The sequence below is a fragment of the Pristiophorus japonicus genome, chromosome 17 (assembly GCF_044704955.1).
Source record: "Pristiophorus japonicus isolate sPriJap1 chromosome 17, sPriJap1.hap1, whole genome shotgun sequence".
NCBI classification, from domain to species: Eukaryota; Metazoa; Chordata; class Chondrichthyes; family Pristiophoridae; genus Pristiophorus; species Pristiophorus japonicus.
Window position 1 is genome coordinate 44,360,545 of NC_091993.1, and position 21,986 is coordinate 44,382,530.

General features: G+C 47.6%; 1 protein-coding gene across 1 annotated transcript in view; it reads left to right on the forward strand.

The window, feature by feature from the left end:
• The window catches only part of LOC139228169 (cortexin domain-containing 1 protein), an 84,595-nt gene extending 67,653 nt beyond the window's left edge, over positions 1–16,942 (forward strand). The window contains exon 2 of the mRNA XM_070859355.1: positions 16,455–16,942. Within this exon, the coding sequence (XP_070715456.1) occupies positions 16,509–16,688 (180 nt within the window). The 5' untranslated portion in view covers positions 16,455–16,508 and the 3' untranslated portion in view covers positions 16,689–16,942. The remainder of the gene's footprint in view (positions 1–16,454) is intronic.
• The last annotated feature ends 5,044 nt before the right edge of the window (positions 16,943–21,986 follow it).

Consider the following 21,986-nt stretch of genomic DNA (forward strand, 5'->3'; position numbering starts at 1 on the left):
TCCCGTGGATTGGAAGGTAGCAAATGTAACCCCACTATTGAAGAAAGGAGGGAGAGAGAAAACGGCGAACTACAGACCAGTTAGCCTAATATCAATAGTAAGGAAAATGTTAGAATCTATTATTAAGGATGTGGTAACAGACTTAGAAAACAATAATTAGATTAGGCAGAGTCAACACGGATTTATGAAAGGGAAATCATGTTTGACGAGTCAGTTAGAGTTTTTGAGGTTGTAACTAGCAGAATAGATTAGGAGGAACCAGTGGATGTGGTGTATTTGGATTTTCAGAAGGCATTCGACAAGGTGCCACACAGAGGTTATTGAACAAAATTAGGGCTCATGGGATTGTGGGTAGTATACTGGCATGGATTGAGGATTGGTTAACGGACAGAAAACAGAGAGTAGGAATAAACGGGTCATTTTCGGGTTGGCAGACTGTAACTAGTGGGGTACTGCGAGGATCGGTGCTGGGCCCCAGCTATTCACAATCTATAATCAGTAATTTGGCTGAGGGGACCAAATGTAATATATCCAAGTTTGCTGATGATACAAAGCGAGGTGGGAATGTAAGTTGTGAGGAGGATGCAAAGAGGCTTCAAGGGGATATAGACAGACTAAGTGAATGGGCAAGAACATGGTAAATGGAATATAATGTGGAGAAATGTGAAGTTATCCACTTTGGTAGGAAAAATAGAAAAGCAGAGTAATTTTTAAACGGTGAGAGATTGGGAAATGTTGGTGTTCAGAGGGACCTGGGTATCCTTGTACACCAGTCACTGAAAGTTAACATGCAGGTACAGCAAGCAATTAAAAAAGCAAATGGTATGTTGGCCTTTATTACAAGAGGATTTGAGTATAAGAGTAAAAGAGCCCCTTTCTTTAAGGCCTGTTACCACTGCAAATCAGCGACCACGACTAAGCGCGTAATCACCATGAACACCGCCAATCTAAACCCCGACAGCGACATTCCCCTCGGAAAATCTTTGGCCCGCTGCGGGATGCTAAAACAACCTTTCCCCCGGTGGGTCAGTGAGGCTGCGGCCTTCTACAGTGGTGGTGTGGCTTCCCTTAAAGGTGAGGGCGCACTGCCGCTGCCGCCATGTTTTTTTTTTGTCGGCCGACTGCCAGGTCGGGCCGACAAATATGCCCCCTCAGTTGCTGACACCGCCATGTTTTTGCCCCTCAGGTGTAGTCAGCGCCCCCGCCACCGCCCCCCACCCCCCGCCCCCGCTGCATTAGGACCGACTTCCGGATGAAAACAAAAAAAAACAAAGAGCGCAATTTCCCGAAAGAGTCGAACTGAACTGCAGCTGCAGTAAAAAACATCGAAACAGGGTGGGAGCACCGCGTCTCAGGCGGGGGGCAATTTGTACCCCAAGATGTTTTACTGCAATTATATCGGGCCCTGGTGAGAGCACACCTGGAGTATTGCGTACAGTTTTGGTCTCCTTACCTAAGGAAGGACATACTTGCCATAGAGGGAGTGCAACGAAGGTTGACCAGACTGATTCCTGGGATGGAGGGATTGTCCTATGAGGAGAGATTGAGTAGACTAGACCTATATTTTCTCGAGTTTAGAAGAATGAGAGGTGATCTCATTGAAACATACAAAATTCTTACATTGACAGGATAGATGCAGGGAGGATGTTTTCCCCCCCGGGCTGGGGAGTCTAGGACCAGGGGTCACAGTCTCAGGATAAGGGGTCAGCCATTTAAGACTGATATGAGAAGAAATTTCTTCACGGTGAATCTTTGGAATTCTCTACCCCAGAGGGCTGTGGAGACTCAGTCGTTGAATATATTCAAGACAGAAATCGATAGATTTTTGGATATTAAAGGAATCAAAGATGATGGGGACAGTGCAGGAAAGTGGAGTTCAGGTGGAAGATCAGCCATCAGAGGGGCCGAATCGCCTACTCCTGCTTCTAATTCTTATGTTCTTATGTTCTAAAGGAGAAAGGACTAGAAGGATAGGGTGATAGGGTGATAAAAGTGGGGTGGGAGGAGCCTCGTGTGGATCATAAACAGCAGCATAAACCTGTTGAGCCGAATGACCAGATTCTGTGCTGTAAAGCTGATGTAATTCTTCTTAAGCCGCTGCAATCCGTATGGTGAAGGTGCTCCCACAGTGCTGTTGTGTAGGGAGTTCCAGGATTTGGACCGAGTGACAATGCGGGGTTGCCGTACATTGTGATTGTGTACACAAGTTGTATAGTGTGATGTACACTAGCAATTTGGGATGGGGTTTGCCTCACCCGATACCGATGTACTTATGGCAAACTCGGTCAGTAGACCTGGTCAATTGGAATTTTGAACTCATGGAATTTATTTTCCTGGGATGTGGGCATCACTGATCAGGCCAGCATTTATTGCCCATCCCTAATTGCTCTTGAGAAGGTGGTGGTGAGCTGCCTTCTTGAACCGCTGCAGTCCATGTGGTGAAGGTGCTCCCACAGTGCTGTTAGGGAGGGAGTTCCAGGATTTTGACCCAGCGACAATGAAGGAATGGCCGAAATATTTCTAAGTCAGGATGATGTTGAGCAGAGAAGGAGGCCGTTTGACCCATCACACCTGTGCTGTCTCTCAAAGAGCTATCTACCTGGTCCCATCCCATTCCCCTTATCACCTTTATATTTTTCTTTTGCAAATATTTATCCCCGTCCCTTTTGAAAGCTGCTAAGGATTCACTGTTCCTGATGAAGCATTCCGTGTCCTAACAGCATTCAAAAAAAAAAAAAATCTCCTTAACACTTCCTTCTTTTTTCATTTAAATGACGGGGAGGAAAACAAGCATGTTCCCTACCCGGATTTTTCTCCACTTGCTGCATATAGGCGATCGGAGATGCCAAGCTGCCAACACTGGAAAATCCGGCCCAAGTTTAAAGCCAATTGAGTAAAAGAACAAACAAATCCATATCGCGGCCAAATTCAATTCATAAGTTGCAAGCTCGGTTCAGGCTGGTCACGCTACTCTTGACCACTGACAGTGATCTGGTCACTTAATTACTTTTGACTGCGAGGATGGGCTATGGAAATACAAACTGAGGGTAGTGTGCAGGTACAGCAAGTAATCAGGAAGGCAAATGGAATGTTGGCCTTTATTGCAAGGGGGATAGAGTATAAAAGCAGAGAAGTCCTGCTACAACTGTACAGGGTATTGGTGAGGCCACACCTAGGGCTCAAGTTTCGGCCTGAGTTGCTCCTATTTTTTTGGAGCAACTAGTTTAGAATGGAGCATCTTAGAAATTGCAATTCTCAGCATTTAGTTTGCTCCAGTTCTAGTGAGTTAGAATAGTTCCATTTCAGAACAGATTTTTTTTTCAAAAGGGGGTGTGTCCAGCTACTTATGTCTGTTTTGCAAGTTTAGGCAGCGAAAACTTACTCCAAACTAACTTAGAATGGAGTAAGTGTAGAGTTTTGTACGCTCAGAAAAACCTTGCCTACACTTATAAATCAGGCGTAGGGAACGAGAGATTGGGGGGAGGTAAGTTTACAAACATTAAACACTTCACTTTTACAAATAAAGAGCCATCATCAATAACAAATGATAAATAAATCATTAAATCAACCAATAAATCAATCAAAAAAATTAAAAAATTAAAAATAAAAAATATAATTTAAAAAATCAATAAATAAAAATTAAGTTTCTCCTCACTGACTGCAGCACTGGGAGCCCTCCAACAGTGTGCTGGGATGCTCCACCCCCCCAGTGTCTCTCTCTCTCTCTCTCTCTCTCTCTCTCTGTCAGTGTCTCTCTCTCTGTCTCTGTCAGTGTCTTTCTGTGTTTCTGACAGCGAGGGGTGGGGGGAGGAGGGGGGCGGGGGAAGAGGAGGGAGAGAAGATGAGGAGGGGGTAGGGAAGAGGGAAGAGGAGGGGGCGGGGAGGGGGAGAGGAGGGAGGGAGTGGGGGGAGAGGAGGGAGGAGGAGGGGAGGGGAGAGGAGGGAGGGAGGGGGAGAGGAGGGAGGGGGAAGAGGAGGGAGGGGGAAGGGGAGGGGAGAGAGGAGAGAGGGGAGGGAGGGGAAGGGAGGAGAGGAGAGAGGAGAGAGGGGAGGGGTGAGAGAGGAGGGGGAGGGTGAGAGAGGAGGGAGGGAGGGGTGAGAGGAGGGAGAGAGAGGAGGGGGGGAAGGGGAGAGAGGAGGGGGAAGGGGAGAGAGGAGGGGGGGAGGGGAGAGAGGAGGGAGGGAGGGGGAGAAGAGAGAGGAGGGGGAGGAGGGACGGAGGTGGGAGAGGGGAGAGGAGAGAGGAGAGAGGAGGGAGGGAGATGAGAGGGGGGGAGAGGAGAGAGGAGGGAGGGAGGGGGGAAGGGAGGGGGAGAGAGGAGAGAGGAGGGAGGGAGATGAGAGGGGGGAGAGGAGAGAGGAGGGAGGGAGAGGAGAGAGGAGGGAGGGAGGGGGGAGGGGGAGAGAGGAGAGAGGAGGGAGAGAGGAGGGAGGGAGAGAGAGGAGAGAGGAGGGAAGGAGGGGTGAGAGTAGGGGGGAGGGAAGGGGGAGATGAGGGAGGGGTGAGAGGAGGGAGGGAGGGGTGAGATGAGGGGGGAGAGGAGGGAGGGGTGAGAGGAGGGAGGGGTGAGAGGAGGGAGGGAGGGAGGGGGGAGAGGAGGGAGGGAGGGAAGGGGAAAGGAGGGAGGGAGGGAGCAGGAGGGAGGGGGAGGGGAGGAGAGGAAGGGGGCGGGGAGGAGAGGAAGGGGGGCAAGAGGAGAGGAGAGGGAAGAGGAGAGGAGGAGAGGGGAGGGAAGAGGAGAGGAGAGGGGGAGGGAGAGGAGGAGAGGGGAGGAAGGAGGAGAGGGGAGGAAGGAGGAGAGGGGGGGGAGAGGAGGGAGGGGAGGAGGCTGAATGGGCCCCGTCGATGAGAGGAAGCCGGGCCGAAGATTTCGGTCAGGGCCCACCCACAGCAAGATGCCAGGCGGGGGGGCGGGCGGGCCCTGCTGAGGATGTGGAGGGGGGGAGAGGAGGGGAATGGCTGAATGGGAGGGAGGGAGGGAGGGGGGAGCGGGAGCTGAACGGGAGGTGGGGGGGGTGTGGGAGCTGAACGGGAGGGAGGGAAGCCCGAGTCTGGTCTTCACCGCCCCGGTAAGCCCATTCAGCCAGGGCTAGGGGAGGCATTCTTCGGGCCCCTTCTGCACAGCCTCGGGGGCGAGGAGCTACTGCACATGCGCGCACACTCTAACGCGCATGTGTAGAGGTCCCGCCCCCCACACACGTTCTGCTGCACTGTGCCAAGGGCCTAGATCGACCGGATGGAGGGGAGAATACCAAGGTAAATAATAGGCGCTGTTTCTGTTCTAAAAAGTTGGCGCAGCACACGGAGATGCGCCGTTCTAACCCAAGGGGAAACTTGGGCCCCTAGGGTACAGCGTATAGTTTCGGGCTCCGTATTTATGAAAGGATATACTTGCATTGGAGGCAGTTCAGAGAAGGTTCACTCAATTGATTCAGGAGATGACGGGGTTGACTTATGAGGAAAGGTTGTGCAGGTTAGGCCTCTACTCATTGGAGTTCAGAAGAATGAGAGGTGATCTTTGTTAAGAATGGAAGAACTCCACAAGACTGAGTACTGTGAGCTAAAACTGATGTGACCTTAGTCTCTTTAATACAACTCCAGCGTGCCTAAGCAGCATGGCAGACAATCTTTTATACTCCCTTGCACGAGGTGTGCAGGTGACCCTTGGGCCTCCAACAGTTGCGCCCTCTGGTGGCAAGTCTTACACAATTACAATGTTTACATACATAACAATCTTATTGAAACTTTTTAGATAATGAGAGGGCTCGACAAGGTGGATGCAGAGAGGATATTTCCACTCATAGGGGAAACTAAAACTAGGAGACATAGTCTTAGAATAAGGGCCCCGCCCATTTAAAACTGAGATGAGGAGGAATTTCTTTTCTCAGAGTGTTGTAAATCTATGGAATTCGCTGCCTCAGAGCTGTGGAGACTGGGTCATTGATTAAATTTAAGGTGGAGATCGCGCTCAAAAATCTGTCTAAGGGAGTAAAGGGTTATGGGGAGTGGGTGGGGAAGTGGAGCTGAGTCCATGATCAGATCAGCCATGATCGTATTGAATGGTGGAGCAGGCTTGAGGGGCTGAATGGCCGACTCCTGCTCCTATTTCTTATGTTCTAAATGTATAAATAGCTGGACCTGCCTGGATCGCCTCCGCCTGCCCTGAGCCTATCCACACGCTGCAATTCTGGGTGACACGCAGCCACTGTCTCGGCTTGGTGCAGGAGGAAGTTCATCTCCTCTCTGATCAATGGGCAGTGTTGCTGTAAAACTCACCTTCAGTCACCTGCCTCACGGAGCAGGGTAAGTTTAGCAAGGCAAGTTGAGGCTCCTGGTGCGCAGGCTCGGTCGATGGAAATGCCGATCGAAGACGGGGCAATTCCTGACCTGAGCTCCGGGTGACTGAAGCTCTATGCTGGGATCAGGACCTTCCTGAATTTGCCCTATGAGACCGATCTTCCAATCCTTGCCTGCCAGCCACCTGTACCAGGAGATTGTGCGCACGCTGCCCTCAATTTATCAATGATTATAGGAACATAGGAACAGGAGGGGGCCCGTCACCCACTCGAGTGTGCTCTGCCATTCAATGAGATCATGGCTGGGAGGGCACTGTGCACCTCGAGTCTCATCGCCGACAGCATGCAGAAACCAAGCGCAGGCAGCGGAAAGAGCGTGCGGCAAACCAGTCCCACCCACCCCCTCCCTCAACGACTGCCTGTCCCACCTGTGACAGGGACTGTGGCTCTCGTATTGGACTGCTCAGCCACCTAAGGACTCATTTTTAGAGTGGAAGCAAGTCTTCCTCGATTCCGAGGGACTGCCTATGTATGTATGGCTGGTCTGCGACCTAACTCCATATGGACCTTTCATATCTCTTAATACTTTTGGTTAACAGAAAGCTATTAATCTCTGATTTAAAATTAACAATTGATCGAGCATCAATTGCCATTTGCGGAAGAGAGTTCCAAACTTCTACCACCCTTTGGGTGTCAAAGTGTTTCCTAATATAACTCCTGAAAGGGCTGGCTCTAATTTTTCGACTATGCCCCCTAGACCTAGACTCCCCAACCAGCGACAATAGTTTCTCTCTATCTACCCTATCTGTTCCCCTTAATATCCTGAAAACTTCAATCAGATCACCCCTTAACCTTCTAAATTCTAGGGAATACAACCCTGGTTTGTGTAATCTCTCCTAGTCATGAAATCCTTATCGATGGCGAGCCCCCCCTCCACCATGGGTTCCAGATTCGATACATCCCTCTTAGCTCTGACGGTGATGATGGGTCAGGGTGCAATTCAGAGTACAGTTGCCAAAGCATATCAACTCCGTTTAGCATTAACTTTGTGAATACTGCTGTGTTTATTATTAACTTAAAATGATTCTAGTTCCTTCTGAAACTGTTTTTGTTGCTTACATCTGACGTTATCTGGTTGAGAACATTCGGATTCATATTTGAGCTGGGTTTCCTCACAGCTGATTTCCGACATTTTTTATGTGAATTCAGGAAAAAAATAACCGTGAAAATTCAGGCTAGCCTTTTAATAACCTCACCCAGTGGGGAGAATGTCACAATCACGGTATCCAAAGCAGCTGTAACAAAGAGTATTTTGTAACAAATTGTTGCCTTTCTGTTCGTTCATGTTCAGCTCCCTGCTCCCTGAACCTTTCTCCCTAAACCTCTTCACCTTGTTATTTCTCTCCTCACCTTCAAACATATCTCTTTCTCCATATTTTCTATTAACTCTTCTATTACCACATGGTTTCTGCTCAATGAGGTGCCCTGGGAGGTTTACGGTGCGACATTAATGTTAATTGCTGGTGTTGATGTCTTAAAACCAAGCGACAATCCGCACAAGACGAGCTTCTGCTTCCTGATGGGACATACTCCATTTACCTCAATGTAGATACTTTAGATGCAGGTTCGTGAGAGCCTTAGGGACTGCCAAGAGCTTGGGGCAACTGGATTTACAGATACAACCACACAACCTTCAGCCATTGGGTGACAATTTTCCGGGAGCTGGGTGGGACAGTGAGAAAGAAAGAAAGACTTGCATTTATATAGCGCCTTTCATGACCACTGGACACCTCAAAGCACTTTACAGCCAATTAAGTACTTTTGGAGTGTAGTCACTGTTGTAATGTAGGAAAAGCGGCAGCCAATTAGTGCACAGAAAGCTCCCACAAACAGCAATGCGATAACGACCCAGATAATCTGTTTTTGTTATGTTGATTGAGGGATAAAAATTGGCCAGGACACCGGGAACAACTCCCCTGCTCTTCTTGGAAATTGTAATAGTAATCGGATCTTTCACGTCCACCTGAGGGAGCAGACTGAGGCTCGGTTTAACGTCCCATCCGAGAGGCAACACCTCCGACAGTGCAGCACTCCCTCAGCACTGCACTTGAACTCACGACCTTCTGACTCAGAGGTGAGAGTGCTACCCACTGAGCCACAGCTGACACTTGCAACTACACTTACAGATCTACACCTCCAAGTCCTGACCAATGAGCTAGTCTGGCTGGTCCAATCATCAGTGAATCACAGATGACTCCTGGAGACCTGTCTGGCTGAGCTATTGGAGCGTTGAGTTGGCCTCATCTCCTGTTGCCAAGATTGTCATCTTGGAGCCAACTTGATGCCGATGAGCCCACACTTGCCTCCCTCCCTCTCCCCACCATCCCAAGGAAGGTTTGAACCCGAACTGGGTGGAATAGGAACTCCTTTGGAGCAGTTTGGTGACAATAACCTTACATAAAACATGTGAGTCCATTTCCTCCATTTTCCTAACCATAGTATTGATGCACATCGTACCCCCTCAAACAGCAACACACACCTCTCTGCTTTCCATTCTGGATTGTGGGGAGGGAGGGTTGCTCACATAACTGGCTTCATGTCAAACCTTCCAACAGTTGCCCTCCCAAGCACTGCAGTTTTCTTACCATTTATGTGACCGATAGCTATCTTCACCATGATGGAAGGAACTACGCAAGACAGCTTGTGATATGCCAACTGTAGTATATGCAAGCACTTTAATAATGACTCCATGAGGTAAGGGTATAGTACTTGAACTGTAGTGACCTTAGTTGTTTATTGCAGCTCCTAGAGTGAGGACACCAAGAGGTGAGCTCCCTTTTATACTGGGTTACCTGCAGTATACAGATGACCCTTATGTCTCCAGCAGCAGCACCCTCTGGTGGTACAGGTGTAGTGTATACAGGGTGAAGGTACATTCAGTGGTCTAGTGTTACAGTACATACATTAATATGCATACATGACACCAACCATCTTGATGTTGTAGGCAGCCATGTCTAGTGCTATCGAGTCGCTTTACCATCAGCAACTGCTGAATCTAACGGGGAAAACTCCCATTGCGCCTCTTTTGGGAGCGATAACACTCGCGAGATGTGTGACTCTGCACCAGGCACAGAAGTCTCGCACAGAAATTGGGGTTACTGCCCCAAAAAGGAAATGGAGCGCAAAATAGCAAGTTTCACTTCCTTTCTGTGGCAGGCCCTTCGGGGGCACTAGACCGCGTAGCGCTGCCGCGTAGGAAGTGCTCTTCCTTTAATTAAAGGCAAGGGCCCAAGCTGCAAACCCTGCAGTCATGAAAGGGACCTCCCTGGACCACCGGGGAGTGGGGGTACCGTGTCAACAGCCCGCATTCGAGCAGAGTTCTGAGCTGACCAATCATGGCACGGATTCCGTGTTCAAAGTGCCAATGGGGTGCTTGGCAAAATGGGCTGAATTTATTCTTGTAATGGCCCACACCTCCCCTTTAACTCGTGCCCAGTGACTGCCCTGTATCGCCCCATGCAGCTTCAGGGGGCGGTACCCAATTTAGGGTCCAGGGTGCCAGTGGGGCGCTGCGCACGGTGATGATCAGTGCAGTGGAGCGGGATGCTACGGGTTACCACCGCCCGCTAAACTCCCGTGGAATTTAGCAGGAGTCGTTAGTGGTGCCGTGCCCGGGCGATAGATCATTTGTGCCCCATTAGCAGGCACTAACGGGATGCGCAATTGACCCGAATTTCTTGGCCTAAGACTCCACGTGAAGGACTTTAGGGAGGTGATGTGAGAACAGGTACTGGGAGGCTAACTCCATCTATGAGATCTGAGCGACGGGTTCAGGTAGGCCTGCAGCCACCCTCCCCTCTGTTCCTCATCTTGCCACACATCTACAACAGAAACAAGAAGTAGACCGTCATTTATATAGCGCCTTTCACAGCCTCAAGATGTCCCAAAGTGCTTTACAGCCAATGAAGTACTTTTGGAGTGTAGTCACTGTTGTAATGTAGGAAATGCAGCAGTCAATTTGTGCACAGCAAGCTCCCACACACAGCAACGTGATAATAACCAGATAAACTGTTTTTTAGTGATGTTGGTTGAGGGATAAATATTGGCCAGTAAATCAGGAGAACTCCCCACTCTTCTTTGAAGAGTGCCGAGGGATCTTTGACATCCATTTACAGAAACATAGAAAATAGGTGCAGGAGTAGGCCATTCGGCCCTTCGAGCCTGCACCGCCATTCAATGAGTTCATGGCTGAACATGCAACTTCAGTACCCCATTCCTGCTTTCTCGCCATACCCCTTGATCCCCCGAGTAGTAAGGACTTCATCTAACTCCTTTTTGAATATATTTAGTGAATTGGCCTCAACAACTTTCTGTGGTAGAGAATTCCACAGATTCACCACTCTCTGGGTGAAGAAGTTTCTCCCCATCTCGGTCCTAAATGGCTTACCCCTTATCCTTAGACTGTGACCCCTGGTTCTGGACTTCCCCAACATTGGGAACATTCTTCCTGCATCTAACCTGTCTAAACCCATCAGAATTTTAAACGTTTCTATGAGATCCCCTCTCATTCTTCTGAACTCCAGTGAATACAAGCCCAGTTGATCCAGTCTTTCTTGATAGGTCAGTCCCGCCATCCCGGGAATCAGTCTGGTGAACCTTCGCTGCACTCCCTCAATAGCAAGAATGTCCTTCCTCAAGTTAGGAGACCAAAACTGTACACAATACTCCAGGTGTGGCCTCACCAAGGCCCTGTACAACTGTAGTAACACCTCCCTGCCCCTGTACTCAAATCCCCTCACTATGAAGGCCAACATGCCATTTGCTTTCTTAACCGCCTATTGTACCTGCATGTCAACCTTCAATGACTGATGTACCATGACACCCAGGTCTCGTTGCACCTCCCCTTTTCCTAATCTGTCACCATTCAGATAATAGTCTGTCTCTCTGTTTACAACCAAAGTGGATAACCTCACATTTATCCACATTATACTTCATCTGCCATGCATTTGCCCACTCACCTAACCTATCCAAGTCACTCTGTAGCCTCATAGCATCCTCCTCACAGCTCACACTGCCACCCAACTTAGTGTCATCTGCAAATTTGGAGATACTACATTTAATCCCCTCGTCTAAATCATTAATGTACAATGTAAACAGCTGGGGCCCCAGCACAGAACCTTGCGGTACCCCACTAGTCACTGCCTGCCATTCTGAAAAGTACCCATTTACTCCTACTCTTTGCTTCCTGTCTGCCAACCAGTTCTCAATCCACGTCAGCACACTACCTTCAATCCCATGTGATTTAACTTTGCACATTAATCTCTTGTGTGGGACCTTGTCGAAAGCCTTCTGAAAGTCCAAATATACCACATCAACTGGTTCTCCCTTGTCCACTCTACTGGAAACATCCTCAAAAAATTCCAGAAGATTTGTCAAGCATGATTTCCCTTTCACAAATCCATGCTGATTTGGACCTATCATGTCACCTCTTTCCAAATGCGCTGCTATGACATCCTTAATAAATTGATTCCATCATTTTACCCACTACCGATGTCAGGCTGACCGGTCTATAATGCCCTGTTTTCTCTCCCTCCTTTTTTAAAAAGTGGGGTTATATTGGCTACCCTCCACTCCATAGGAACTGATCCAGAGTCTATGGAATGTTGAAAAATGACTGTCAATGCATCCGCTATTTCCAAGGCTACCTCTTAAGTACTCTGGGATGCAGACCATCAGGCCCTGGGGATTTATCTGCCTTCAATCCCATCAATTTCCCGACTAATGAGGATTTCCCTCAGTTCCTCATTCTTACTAGACCCTCTGACCGCTTTTATATCCGGAAAGCTGTTTGTGTCCTCCTTAGTGAATACCGAACCAAAGTACTTATTCAATTGGTCTGCCATTTGAGAGTGAAAACGGGCAATGTAAGCTGTGTGGCCTCACGCAGTTCTCCTGGGAACCCGCGCGGCGGCAAACAAAATTCGAGGGTACTTTGAAGACGGGTCCTTGGTTTAATGTCTCATTCGAAAGACGGCACCTCGGACAGTGCAGCACTTCTTCACATGCTCAAGTGTCTGGAGTGGGACATGAACCCATGACCTTCTGACTCAGGAAAAGAGTCTTCATCCTCAGCAGTTCAAGAAAATCCCTGCAACACTATGAATTTATCCTTGTTCTATATAAAAGGGAGCCATAATAATGTAATGATGTTCATAGAACACCTGCTATTTTAATATATCTTTCATTCAAAACAAGAGATCAACTCCATTTTGGGCTGAAACCATTTTAGCTTCATGAATAAATTCAAAATCAACGCTGACCCAGGTGACCAGCGACATTCAGCCAGAGGTAACAAGTAGTGGAGATAAATGCCAATCCATTACTTCAAGTAATGATGCCTGCAGTCTCTGTAAAGTATAATCTGCTCGGCCCTTTCTACAGAGGCCGGGTCCCATTAATTGCATTGGTTTAATATCATAGTAAAACGTTCTCTGCAGAATGAAATGAATAATTTTCCCATACTCTTTCCCCAAGACATTCAGTGCTTCAGGTAGGTGTAATTACAAAATTACCTCCAGCCCGCAGTGTTTGAACAAATCCCTTTGAGCTTCGTGTTCTGAGAGTGTTTGGAGTAGAAAGGCTTACTGAAGCACTGATAGGTAATTGCTTTTGATGGCTTGCCAAATGACTAAGAACCTCAGCTATGTGCAGAAGGACCAACTGACACAACGCTACTGCTAACTACATTTTTTAAAACCCTGTAGGTTTATCCGTTGCTTCTTTGGCTAAAGTCAGGGAAGGCTGCACATATTCATAGTTATTTTCAAATCCCTCCATGGCCTCGCCCCTCCCTATCCCTGTAATCTCCTCCAGCCCCACAACCCCCCGAGATGTCTGCGCTCCTCTAATTCTGCCCTCTTGAGCATCCTTGATTATAACTGCTCAACCATCGGTGGCCATGCCTTCTGTTGCCTAGGCCCTAAGCTCTGGAACTCCCTCCCTAAACCTCTCCGCCTCTCTATGTCTCTTTCTTCCTTCAAGATGCTTCTTAAAACCTACCTCTTTGACCAACCTGCCCTAATTTCCACTTATGCGGCTCGGTGTCAAATTTTAATCTCATGACACTTCTGTAAAACGCCTTGGGACATTTCAATACATTAAAGGCGCTATATAAATACAAGTTGTTGTTGTTATACATCGTAGAGAATCTGTTTTTGTTATGTTGATTGAGGGATAAATATTGGCCAGGACACTGGGGATAACTCCCCTGCTCTTCTTCGAAATAGTGCCATGGGATCTTTTATGTCCACTTGAGAGAACAGGCGGGGCCTCGGTTTAACATTTCATCTGAAAAACAGCACCTCCGGCAGTGCAGCACTCCCTCAGCACTGCACTGGAAGGTCAGCCGAGATTTTTGTGCTCAAGTCCCTAGAGAACCCACAATCTTCTGACTCAGGGACGAGAGTGCTACCCACTGAGCCACAGCTGACACTGGTAAAGTCTAGGCCTCCCCTGGCCCAGACTCGCCCATCCCTTCGTGAACCGCTGACTGCCCTGGCATCCCCAGCCTCCCCACACTTACCTTGGGTCCAACGGGCGGCCCAACAATCTGCTTTGGGCTGGAAGTCGGCCAACCGCGTGTGAATGAGGCCCGGCCGGTAAAACTGATTGTCCAACTCTGGTCGATGCATTCCTAGTGGTTTCAGTACAGGACCTCCAGCCCCCCACTGCCCCACCATTGGTCATCCAACACACCAGTTAGAAAGTGAACAAATGCTTCATGTCTCAATTGGATGAGTCTTCACTGTGAAATGGCCTATTTCCCCACTCGTAGCAGTGTGTCCCAGAGATTAATCCAGAGACACCAGGTCAATCCTGGAGGGTTGCTAACCTGCCGTTAAAATCGGTCGCATCTCCCGCTGCCATTCACCAGACCGCTTTTTCGCTGGGGAGTTAAAATTCCCACTGGTAGTTCTTTAAAAAAGGAGGGAGAGAGAAAGCAGGGAATTATAGACCGGTCAGCCTGACTTCAGTAGTGGGTAAAATGATGGAATCAATTATTAAGGATGTCATAGCAGCGCATTTGGAAAATGGTGACATGATAGGTCCAAGTCAGCATGGATTTGTGAAAGGGAGATCATGCTTGACAAATCTTCTGGAATTTTTTGAGGATGTTTCCAATAAAGTGGACAAAGGAGTACCAGTTGATGTGGTATATTTGGACTTTCAGAAGGCTTTCGACAAGGTCCCACACAGGAGATTAATGTGCAAAGTTAAAGCACATGGGATTGGGGGTAGTGTACTGACATGGATTGAGAACTGGTTGTCAGACAGGAAGCAAAGAGTAGGAGTAAATGGGTACTTTTCGGAATGGCAGGCAGTGACTAGTGGGGTACCGCAGGGTTCTGTGCTGGGGCCCCAGCTGTTTACATTGTACATTAATGATTTAGACGAGGGGATTAAATGTAGTATCTCCAAATTTGCAGATGACACTAAGTTGGGTGGCAGTGTGAGCTGCGAGGAGGATGCTATGAGGCTACAGAGTGACTTGGATAGGTTAGGTGAGTGGGCAAATGCGTGGCAGATGAAGTATAATGTGGATAAATGTGAGGTTATCCACTTTGGTGGTAAAAACAGAGAGACAGACTATTATCTGAATGGTGACAGATTAGGAAAAGGGAAGGTGCAACGAGACCTGGGTGTCATTATACATCAGTCATTGAACGTTGGCATGCAGGTACAGCAGGCGGTTAAGAAAGCAAATGGCATGTTGGCCTTCATAGCGAGGGGATTTGAGTGCAGGGGCAGGGAGGTGTTGCTACAGTTGTACAGGGCCTTGGTGAGGCCACACCTGGAGTATTGTGTACAGTTTTGGTCTCCTAACTTGAGGAAGGACATTCTTGCTATTGAGGGAGTGCAGCGAAGATTCAACAGACTGATTCCCGGGATGGTGGGACTGACCTATCAAGAAAGACTGGATCAACTGGGCTTGTATTCACTGGAGTTCAGAAGAATGAGAGGGGACCTCATAGAAACGTTTAAAATTCTGACGGGTTTGGACAGGTTGGATGCAGGAAAAATGTTCCCAATGTTGGGGAAGTCCAGAACCAGGGGTCACAGTCTAAGGATAAGGGGTAAGCCATTTAGGACCGAGATAAGGAGAAACTTCTTCACCCAGAGAGTGGTGAACCTGTGGAATTCTCTACCACAGGAAGTAGTTGAGGCCAATTCACTAAATATATTCAAAAGGGAGTTAGATGAAGTCCTTACTACTCGGGGGATCAAGGGGTATGGCGTGAAAGCAGGAAGGGGGTACTGAAGTTTCATGTTCAGCCATGAACTCATTGAATGGCGGTGCAGGCTAGAAGGGCTGAATGGCCTGCTCCTGCACCTATTTTCTATGTTTCTATGTTTCTATGTTTCTGAAGGTTGGCTTGCATTCTGTTGATGATAGTTCAACCCCCTAGCCATATCTCAGCAGTTACTGGGTTCTAGTTCCAGGCGTCTTGATGGACCATCATACTGGCGGGGCAACGTTGACATAGGGAGGGGATATTGTTTCACCAAGCAGCCCAATCCAGGAGGCACTTTGATGTTCCAGCAGTCAGTTCATCCTCTCTTCCCAAATGGGACAGGATTGGAGAACTTGCGAGAAATAAGAGAGGCCTGTAATGTCAGCCGTAGCTCAGTGGGCAACACTCTCGCCTCTGAGTCAGAAGGTTGTGGGATCAAGTCCCACTCCATGGGCTTGATCACTAAATCCAAGCTGATACGTTACTGTCAGAGATGCCGTCTTTCAGATGAGACGTTAAACCGAGATCCCGTCTGCTCTCTAAGTGCATGTAAAAAATCTCATGGCACTATCTCAAAGAAGTGCAGGGGAGTTATCCCCAGAATCCTGACCAACATTTATCCTTCAACCAACATCACTAAAACAGATTATCTGGTCATTTATCTGATTTCTGATTGTGGGAGCTTGCTGTGCGCATATTCGCTGCTGCGTTTCCCACATTACAGCAGTGCCTACACTTCAAAAAAAGCATCTTGTCGGGTGTAAGGCACTTTGGGACATCCTGAGCTCATAAAAGGCACTGTATAAATGCAAGTCTTTATCTTTTTATAATCCTGAATAAAAAGAACATGCTCTTTGTCCCCAGGAATCTCAGGATGGTAGCAGTGACAAGACAGCCTGATGAAGAAAGCCCAGAGCAATGGAGAATGCGACCCCTGAACCAGTGTATGTTGATGTGGACAAAGGATTGACGTTAGCCTGCTTGGTCTTCCTGTGCCTCTTCCTGATTGTGATGATTATCCGTTGTGCGAAGGTGATAATGGACCCATACAGTGCCATCCCCACATCCACCTGGGAGGAGCAGCACCTGGATGATTGAGTGCAATGTTGGGGCAGAGGACAGGAGAGAGCTTTCTCCTCGAGCAACTGGATGAGGACACTGAGCGGACGGGACTCATTACAACTGCTGAAACTAATATTAGAATTCTGTGAAAGTGTTTACTGAAAATTGCATGTGAATAAGTGCCTCAGCAAAAGATTATGTTTGTCTTAAATGACCGTTTTTATTTATATTGTACAATGCACTGGATCGATAGAATCATATATCTGACACACATCGATTGTAGTCTTAGGGTAACATAGGATAAACATGTCAATTATCTGCTATTAAACATAAAAACAACATATAATGAAGCCTTGGCCTTTGCCTGCTAAGTCTTATGTTACAAAATTCCTAATTATTCTATAGACAAAATATAGCAATGCCATCAGTTTGAAAGGCATTATTGGAGATATACTTACCTTGAGACAGGAGTCTGATGTGAATCTGGGTCTGTTGATGAAAAATGTTTACAATCGTTGGTGCTTTCCTCGACTTGTAACCTTGCAATCTCGCATTACTGCCGCCCTCGCTAATTTTCTTTAAAAACAAATAATGCTGCGTGCTTACATCAGTTTGACTCGCCAGATTGAGCGGTTATGTGGTCCATCCCATAAGAGTCCACCCAATGTTTTCTAGGGGTTTGGCCAGTTAGCTCTAGCATCTTACAATCATCATACATTCATACCCTGGACCAAATCACACCAACTGAGAATAATACACATCTAATTAGACTTTGGTAGTGTGTGAGGAGTTGTCGGCTATGCATTATGGGCCTTAATGTCAGAACTGCAATGTTTCGTCCTCCTGACCACAACAGCAGCCCTTAGTCAATGGTGAAGCTGCAAGGAGGAGGAGCTAATGGCTATATTAACACATAACAAACTTAAAAATAAAGTTCCATTTTTTCAAACTTCATGACTCACTTATTATACGGCAATAAGGGGAAGTGGTCACCAGAGTTTCATTGTCAATCCCGGTGGTGTATAATTTTAAAATGATCATCTATAGATTTTTTTTTATTTGTTCACATAATGTGGATGTTGCTGGAAAGACCAGCATTTATTGTCCATCCCTAATTGCCCTTGAGTGGCATTTCAGAGGGCAGTTAAAAACAAATAATGCCACAGCAATGTTTTCTTTAAAAACAAATAATGCTGCGTGCTTACATCAGTTTGACTCGCCAGATGAGCGGTTATGTGGTCCATCCCATAGGAGTCCACCCAATGTTTTCTCGGGGTTTGGCCAGTTAGCTCCATCATCTTACAATCATCATACATTCATACCCTGGACCAAATCACACCAACTGAGAATAATACACATCTAATAAGGACATTGCTGTGGGTATGGAGTCACATTTAGGCCAGACCAGGAAGGGACTTGATTGGGGCCCAGGGGAGGCTTGAGTTCGGGGCCAGGGGCCCAGGGGCAGCACAGACCAGCCCACACTGCGATATGTGTGCATACTAGGTCCGTGCAGCACAGCTGGTCTCCAGTTGTCTTGGGTAATCCTTGCCACTGGACCAAGACCTAGCTCTGTCAAGCCCGTGCAGTGGCTGGTTTGCAACGGCCACCACACGTTAAAAAAATCCACACACAGGCATCTTCCACCCTTCAACATGTAAGTCGGATCCTTCATTGAAACACCTGTGAACTCGTCCTTTTTTTGGTGTGGAAGCAAGTCATCCTCATTTCAAGGGACCGGGTATGATGATGATGATACCAGGAAGGCAAATGGAATGCTGGCCTTTATTGCAAGGGGGATGGAGTATAAAACTAGGGAAGTCTTGCTACAACTGGACAACTGAGACCACACCTGGGGTACTGCGTACAGTTTTGGTCTCCTTATTTAAGGAGGGATATACTTACACTGGAGGCAGTTCAGAGAAGGTTCACGAGGTTGATTCCTGAGATGAAGGAGTTGTCTTATGAAGAAAGGTTGAGCAAGTTGGGCCTATACTCATTGGAGTTTAAAAGAATGAGCGGTGATCTTATTGAAACGTATAAGTTTCTGAGGAGCTTAACAGGGTAGATGCAGAGAGGATGTTTCCCCTTGTGGGGGAATCTAGAACTAGAGGGCATTGTTTCAGAATAAGGGGTCGACCATTTAAAACGGAAATGAGGAGATACTTCTTCTCTCAGAGGGTCGTGAATCTATGGAATTCTCTGCTCCAGAGAGCTGTGGAGGCTGGGTCATTGAATATATTTAAAGTGGTAATAGACAGATTTTTGAATGATAAGAGAGTCAAGGGTCATGGGGAACGGGCAGGGAAATGGAGTTGAGGCCATGATCAGATCAGTCATGATATTATTGAATGGCGGAGCAGGCTCGAGGGGCCAAATGGCCAACTCCGGCTCCTATTTCTTATGTTTCTTATGTAAGGATGGCAGATTTCCTTCCCTAAAAGACATTAGTGAATCAGATAGGTTTTTACAACAATCTGGTAGCTTCATGGTCACCACTGCAGCTGTCGTGGTGGTATTCTGAATTCTTGTTCCCAGCTTTATTAATCCAAACCTGACTGGATTACTAGTACCAGTAACATTATCACTCTGCTACCGTTCCCCATCAGAACATAGATTCTTCAATAATCAGCATCACCACCATGAACATGACTGCACTGTCCCAATAGTATATTAAAGCCACTGCAGTACAGGTTGAACCTCCCGTATCCGGAACTCCATTATCCAGAACTCCATTATCCAGAACTCCCTCATCCAGAACCACCCCTTGTCCAGAACAATTCCTGGCCAGCAGGTGGCACATGCGCAGAACTCCGACATGAACAAATTGAAGTCCTTCCTCACTGACGACTCCCGCAATCGCTGGCCTCACCCCACGATCCACCGTCCCCCCGCCCTCCCCCCCCATGATCTCTCTGCCTCACTCCCAGCCCCAAGCCAGCCAGCCCCGATAACCCCTTGCTCAGTACCTGTACCATCCAATTTAACGACCACCCCATCCGGAAAAATCCCTTATCCGGAATAGCCCAGGTACCGAAGGTTCCGGATAAGGAGGTTCAACCTGTAATGATAAAACAAAAGAGGGAGCCTGTCATTTAATCTGCAAAATCCTGCTCTTTAAGGGCTTTTATTATGTTACAAACTTTGGGGCAGAGATAGTGGGGGTGATTTTCCCTGGATTTTGTTCAGTGCTAAAGAGTCTTTGAGGTGGCCAAGATAGTGCTTTAAGCTGAAATGTTGGTTTAGCCCACATTTAGCTCAAGGTGCCATCTTGGTAAAGGAGTGGAACGGCCACCTGGAGGATCGTTAAGCAGCTGATTGTGACTTAAATTGCCTGCTCATGCTCATTAAAAAGGCTGCAGGGGATTCTGGTGTCCAGTGCTTGACCAAACACCCTCCTAACAGCGACTCGCTGATTGGGAATAAACACAACATTGCAGAGAATTTCAAGCGCTACGTAAAGGTAGATCACTTTTTACTGCTCACTTGCTGGTGGAGGTTTGGAGAGAACTTTTGGAACACATCGGGAGACTTTCTGGGACACTTTGTCAACACTTCGCCAACACTCTATTAACATTTATTCTGGAAATTCTCTGAGGACTTCACCTAAAGAGAGTGAGTGCTGTGCTACACCACCTTGTAGGAGTCACCAGGAGAAAGGGAGTGCTTAGTCATGGGTATCCCGCTCGGGGTCCCCCCCCCCCACGCTGTGGTCTGCAGGAGGAATGGGAGGAGGACACGAGGCCAGGCAGAGCAGCACCAGCTGCTGCAGGAGAAAGGTACAGGATGTCCCTCCTCTCCCCCTGCGTGTACAGGGCATCCCTCCTCCTCTGGACCGTCTCCACCAGGACCTCCAGTGCTACGTCCAAGAACCTGTGCGCCCTCTCCCTCGGTCCCTGAGCCATCCTGAAACGGGCCACTGTGTGTCAGCCAGCACACTCCACCCCTTCAGTGGAAGTGTGTGTGTGAAAGCTACATATACTGCTCCATGAAAATTGTATCTAATCAGCGCTCGAGTGCTAAACCTGCAGGTGTCTCTGTTTTAGGACCGCCAGAAAAGTTCAAAAGGTCATCAGCGATTAGGACCAAAATTGCATGATAAAACCAGACTTTCAGACAGGTGTGCCTTATTGGCACAGAACCCACTTACCCACAGAACCGCTTTCGCCCTGACACCAAAATAGCCCCAGTTAGTCCAGGGAATGCAAGTTTCAAATGAAGTTTCATTCTCTCCATTTATTCTTGTGAATGAGTTTGAAAGCATTCTTGAACTCTTCGATTGGAACTAGGATACCACACATCAGTGCTCCTTGAATCCTTATAAAGGAATACAATTCAGCATTTCGTTACTATAACAGATGAAGTTTGCTAATATTTGATGCAGGGAGGATGTTTCCCCTGGGCTGGAGAGTCTAGAACCAGGGGTCACAGCCTCAGAATAAGGGGTCGGCCATTTAGGACTGAGATGAGGAGGAATTTCTTCACTCAAAGGGTTGTAAATCTTTGGAATTCTATACCCCAGAGGGCTGTGGAGGCTCAGTTGTTGAGTATATTCAAGCCAGAGATCGATAGATTTTTAGATTCTAAGGAAATCAAGGAATATGGGGATAATGCACGAAAGTGGAGTTGAGGTCGAAGATCAGCCATGATCTTCTTAAATGGCAGAGCAGGCTCGAGGGGCCGAATGGCCGACTCCTGCTCCTATTTTTCATGTTCTTATGTTTTTATTTGATCAATTATAAATCGTACTGTAGTTCTTTAACGTGAGTGAGGAGCAGTAAAAAATAATTCAACAGCGGAGCCATAAACAATGAGTTTAATACCTTTTAAATCTGACACGGGTCTAGCGGGTAATGTTAGGGTGAGTGGTATTGTCTAACATAGATCTGAAACTGAGACAGTCTTCGGCAGGGGTGGAGCAAGGAAGTGCAGCGCGTCTGTCAGTAGGTTTTTAACTCAGCGACCTCAATATAATTTTATTTCCAGGTTTCCCGTCCAATCAGCGGCAGCGGGTGTGGTGTGAGCCGGCAGAACGCGATCTCAACTCCAGTATTTAAAGGGACACTCCAAACCTGGAGTTTGGAGTTGGGCAGAAAAAAGAAGCAAGTGGCAGACTGGAGTCCAGACGAGCAGAGGCTGTGCTATGACGAGTCGGAGAGAGGTACCCTTCCCTACCAGCGAGAGGAAGAAGCCTCCAGCGGAGACCAAGAAGGTGTGGTTGGAGGTTGCGGAGGAGGTCAGCAGCAGGAGCATGATTCCACTTCAATGACCTAAGCAGGTCAGAAAAGGTGAATACAGAGCCACATTCACCTACATCCTGTTGTGCGCATCACC